Source organism: Mytilus galloprovincialis, chromosome 12 (assembly GCF_965363235.1).
Source record: "Mytilus galloprovincialis chromosome 12, xbMytGall1.hap1.1, whole genome shotgun sequence".
Lineage (NCBI taxonomy): Eukaryota > Metazoa > Mollusca > Bivalvia > Mytilida > Mytilidae > Mytilus > Mytilus galloprovincialis.
In genome coordinates, this window is record NC_134849.1 from 80777840 (window position 1) to 80783839 (window position 6000).

The window sequence follows — 6000 nt, forward strand, 5'->3', positions numbered from 1 at the left end:
ATTGCTAATGGGACAACTCTCCACAAAAGACCAAATGACACAGAAATTTATATTCATAGGTCACTGTATGGCATTCAACAATGAGCAAAGCCCATACTGCATAATCAGCTTTAAAAGGCCCCTAAATGAAAAAGTAAAACAATTTAAAGTAAAAACAAGAAAACTAAAGTTTTCTTAAAACATCACATAAGTCTTTACTGTTAAACATATGAAAGTATAAGATGACCTTTATAAATAAGCATTTCAAACATCATAAGACTAACAAAAATATTTTTTGAGATGAATATCATCTCATTTGTGAATTTAAAAAGTATCTTTTAAATCAAACAAGTTACAATTTTACATTTTCAATTTCCCAAAGTGTCCTACCTTGAGTTTTGTCTTCTGTGTCAGCCATTACATATAGATAGTCAAAGAAGAATGCTCCAAACTTGACCTGACTATACTGCTCTGTATAGATATCAGCATGTGTCTCACTATCCAGGGCTAACTGTAATGGCTCATTCTGATTGGCTGGTGAAGATTTATCAAACAGAGAATTTGAATAGTAATTAGCCTCTGTCTTGTCTTGTAAACTGTTACCACCTTGTGCCATCACAGAGCTCTATAAAAATGGAAGAACCTTATTAAGTTTATATTTTGTTACTTATTCTGAAATCATATTCAAACTTCTTTCTTTTGCTAGTATGAAATCCATTATCGCTAAATAGGTACATATTTTTGTATGAGGACCAGCTTAAGCACGCCTCCTAGTGTGGGATTTCATCACTGTGTTGAAGACCCATTGGTGGATTTTGGCTGTATTCTAATTTTTGATAGAGCTGTTGTATCTTTAACTCATTCCCCATTTCCATTCTCAATTTTATCATATAAAATCTTTAAAAATATAGTTAAGAATGAGTTTTGTGTCATTTGAAAACCACAAATCTCATGTCCACTAGATTTTTCAGTCAGATTTGTAATAATATTGACTAAAAGATGAGTGTATTATATTTTATTCCACAGAAAAAAAGCCCCTGGCAGAACCTACTAAGGGGGGGGGGGGGAATTAACATACCTTCGTATCAGCATCATCTTTTGTTCCACAAATACATTGCCCCTGACACAACATCTTGAGATGTGTTATTCCAACTTGTGCATCAAAGAATGCCAGGCCTTTTAATAGTATGTCTACAGCTATACCTTCTCCCTCAATTAATACAAAAGGGCGAAATGCAATCTTCTGGGGACCATAATGCACTTTCTCTCTTAGTTTTTCTGTCAACTATAAAATACAATTCGTAAATATATTAAAAGTTTTTGTTTACTTGTACCTGATTATGTTGTCCACTGTAACATTTAAATTAGGTGACGTGAACTGATTAACTGCACTGTATATATTGCTATGCAATAGTATAATGTGGTAGGAATCAATTTAAAATACTGTATATATATTGCTATATTAAAAATTAAGAAGACAATGCAAGATATCAATTTACCATGACCGTTTGCTACTAAAGATTATATCTATGTAGTTTCAACTATTAATAAAGAATGACATTTTCTCATTACACTGTTCAACTAGGAGGTAATATAAACACCTTACTTGAGTATAAATTTGTCCTTTCATTTTCATTGAATCTGATTTTATTTTTCAGTTTAGTTTTCTTTTCCACTTAAATATACATGATTTAGAAACAAGATTGTAAAGCTGTTCTACAATTTAGTAAACTTAATTACAAGTTTTCTTATACATGTAATACCTTAATAATGATAGATCTTTTTTATGTCCCATACATCCCTTTACCTTAAACATGATAGACATTTAATGTCCCATCATCCCCTCACCTTGAAACATGAAAGACATTTAATGTCCCATCATCTCCTTACCTTAAACATGACAGATATTTAATGTCCCATCATCCCCTTACCTTAAACATGTGGGGGTCGGACCTTTATCAGGACTCCAGGATCAGATGTTTTTAAGCTCAGGATTTCAGGATTGATCCTTTCAGGAATTCTTTTATCGAATTTCAAGTTTAAATTTCTTTAAATTCAGTACCTCAGAACTTCATGTTTTTAAGCCAGGGATTTCCAGATCAGGATCCCTTGGACTCCCTTAAACAGGATATCCCATACATCCCCTTACCTTAAACATGACAGATATTTTATGTCCATACATCCCTTTACCTAAAACATGACAGATATTTAATGTCCTAAAATCCACTTTCCTTAAACAGGACAGATATTTTATGTCACATCATCCCTTTACCTTAAACATAACAGATATTTTATGTCCATACATCCCCTTACCTTAAACATGATAGATATTTAATGTCCCATAATCCCCTTTCCTTAACCATGACAGATATTTTATGTCCCATCATCCCTTTATCTTAAACATAACAGATATTTTATGTCCCATACATCCCCTTACCTTAAACATGATAGATATTTAATGTCCCATAATCCCCTTTCCTTAAACATGACAGATATTTTATGTCACATCATCCCTTTACCTTAAACATAACAGATATTTTATGTCCATACATCCCCTTACCTTAAACATGATAGATATTTTATGTCCCATCATCCCTTTACCTTAAACATAACAGATATTTTATGTCCCATACATCCCTTTACCTTAAACATGATAGACATTTAATGTCCCATCATCCCCTCACCTTAAACATGAAAGACATTTAATGTCCCATCATCTCCTTACCTTAAACATGACAGATATTTAATGTCCAATCATCCCCTTACCTTAAACATGTGGGGGTCGGACCTTTATCAGGACTCCAGGATCAGATGTTTTTAAGCTCGGGATTTCAGGATTGATCCTTTCAGGAATTCTTTTATCGAATTTCAAGTTTAAATTTCTTTAAATTCAGTACCTCAGAACTTCATGTTTTTAAGCCAGGGATTTCCAGATCAGGATCCCTTGGACTCCCTTAAACAGGATATCCCATACATCCCCTTACCTTAAACATGACAGATATTTTATGTCCATACATCCCTTTACCTAAAACATGACAGATATTTAATGTCCAAAAATCCACTTTCCTTAAACATCACAGATATTTTATGTCACATCATCCCTTTACCTTAAACATAACAGATATTTTATGTCCATACATCCCCTTACCTTAAACATGATAGATATTTAATGTCCCATAATCCCCTTTCCTTAAACATGACAGATATTTTATGTCCCATCATCCCTTTACCTTAAACATAACAGATATTTTATGTCCCATACATCCCCTTACCTTAAACATGATAGATATTTAATGTCCCATAATCCCCTTTCCTTAAACATGATAGATATTTTATGTCCATACATCCCCTTACCTTAAACATGACAGATATTTTATGTCCATACATTCCCTTACCTTAAACATAACAGATATTTTATGTCCATACATCCCCTTACCTTAAACATGATAGATATTTTATGTCCATACATCCCAATAGATAGAGTGGGAGGCTGAGGTTTTTTACCTTAAACATAACAGACATTTTATGTCCATACATCCCTTTACCTTAAACATGACATATATTTTATGTCCATAAATCCCCTTACGTTAAACATAACAGATATTTTATGTCCATATATCCCCTTACCTTAAACATAACAGATATTTTATGTCCATACATCCCCTTACCTTAAACATGACAGATATTTTATGTCCATACATTCCAATAGATAGAGTGGGAGGCTGAGGTTTTTTCCTTGCTGTAGTTTCATCTGTTTCCCCCTCCTCCTCATTCTCTGGTAAGATTTGAGGTACATAGGACCACATCCACTGACTCCATCCCTGCTGACCTAACTCAGACGAAGTATCAGATTCATCTTCTGAAATAAGTAATAAGTAATTCTTTTAGTTTTTGTGGATACTTTATTTCATGCTAATTAATTTCTAGCCAACTTCACAGTTATATGTCTAGAGATATCCCAGATTTATAACATATTTGTGATTAATTCATATTCTCTTTATTTTTGTTCTTATAACATGTATAAGGAAGAAACTGTTACTTACTACTATAAATAAATTTCTATGTTTATTTCAAAATTCATAATGAAATCTGTGTGTATTTGAGATAAGTGAGAAAATCAAAAACAATATGCATGAGTATCCAAAACAGATCTCTCAAACTAACAAGGTTGATGGGTAGGCAGACTAGGTAATTGTAGGCAAACATTTAATTCTTCCATTTTACTTAAATATCTATCATGTTTATGTTTTTATCAATGTACAAAAAAATGTATGTTGTAAATATCAAATTTAATAGTCCTAGTTTGACTTATGACTAAAAATGATGGTGTATGAATATGAGAAAGGAGTTGTGCGTCTTTTAGGTCTTACCCATTGTTATAGTGCTGTCTTCTTCATAAACAGTACTAGTACTATCATGTCCCTCATCTTTCTTGGCTGGATCTAACGTACCATAATACAATGCCATACATAGTTCTATCAGTCTCTCAAACATTGGTAATTGTGTATCAGTCAATGATACGTCTAAATGTTCACAAAACAGGTCAAACTTTGTTACACTCGCCCGCTTGGCATTAACAGAATCATATTTGGCGTACAACCTCCCTGTGACGGAGCACCTATAGATCAGTGGATCCTGGTAATGTTCTATCTTACCACTCTGGTCACATTTATCAAGGCACACAGTCAGATCACACAGGTTGATGGATTTCCTCAACACTAACTCAGGGGGAGATAACTCTATAAAGTCTCTGTCCCACTTCTCATCCGCGCTATATACCTCCGCTGATTTTATGTTTAAGGATAAAACAATGTCATCCTCGACAAACTTTACAATTAGATTATTGATGATGATACTAACATTGTTGGCAATTTTATTCATCAAACTTTGTAAATATCCTGGTGGCAGATCTTCTTCACCCTGTTTCCTTGGTTTCAATGATGGCCTTGATTTTGACCTCCGTAAGTCAGACTTTGACCCTTTGCTACTACCTTCATAAGGACTTTCTCTTAATTTCAGAATACATTCAATTGTGTTTATTGTTATCACAACAGGTTCAGAACCCAGTTTTGTCCACGGCACATGGATCCTTAACTCATGAATATGGCCACTTTTGAACACAATAGGGAGATGAATAGCCTTTTCTATGACATCCAAACGAAGGTCAAGATTATTGAGGACGACATCACCACCCCATAATGACAATTGAAAATCTTCAGGTCTAAGTTTGACATACTTGTCAACATAACCCATTAACAGGGGGCTGATGTAAGACTCTAACTTAAACATTGTTGTAACTAGAATCAAAACAAATTTCTATTTTCTATGACCTTTGCCCTAGCATAGGTTATGACTTCTATTGATTACCATATTACCATTCCCTATTTCTGTAGCAATTAATATAACTGTGTTGACAGCTTATCTTGCTATCAAGAAGCATTTTCGATGATTTAGTTCATATATTATGTGTTGAGCAACATTTTTCCTTTTCTTACAAAATATCTGCAAAAGAAAAAACACATTTTTTTATTTACTTAATTATTTGGTAATTTTCATAGATACACATTTGTTATAGTTTTTCCAAAGCATTTTAGGCATCAGGGTAGTATACAGAATGCTTTTATAACTCAAAGAAACCTTAATATTTTATCAAAACTAATCCATAATGATGTGGAAAGGCACACATAATAATAAAATTTTTGTCCACAAATTTTGTTGTATACAGGGAGTATATTTTATCATTCATATGTTTTATTACATGGCAATCTATATTTTTAAAACAATATGACTTATTACAGACATTGCACATACATGTATGCAACCGTTTAATAGTTCTGATTTGGAGATTTTTTTTAAAGCTCTGTTTTGGACTCATCTTTTGCAATATCTTTCTATATTTATAATTGAAATCCCTATTGATCCAACATTTTAATGCTTAGACTAGAATATTCTTCATATAGGTGCCTGATCAACATAAAATATGGAACAACTTGGAGCCTGTTAACTTCAACTATCAATAAA

At 32.9% G+C, this 6000-nt stretch overlaps 1 protein-coding gene across 1 annotated transcript in view; it reads right to left on the bottom strand.

Moving 5' to 3' along the window:
* LOC143053776 (intermembrane lipid transfer protein VPS13B-like) overlaps positions 1–5343 on the bottom strand; it is an 86231-nt gene extending 80888 nt beyond the window's left edge. The window contains exons 1-4 of the mRNA XM_076226556.1: positions 4350–5343; positions 3648–3838; positions 1058–1264; positions 370–604 (exon numbers count right to left, since the gene is read on the bottom strand). Of these exons, the coding sequence (XP_076082671.1) occupies positions 370–604; positions 1058–1264; positions 3648–3838; positions 4350–5268 (1552 nt within the window). The 5' untranslated portion in view covers positions 5269–5343. The remainder of the gene's footprint in view (positions 1–369; positions 605–1057; positions 1265–3647; positions 3839–4349) is intronic.
* Positions 5344–6000: the final 657 nt, after the last annotated feature.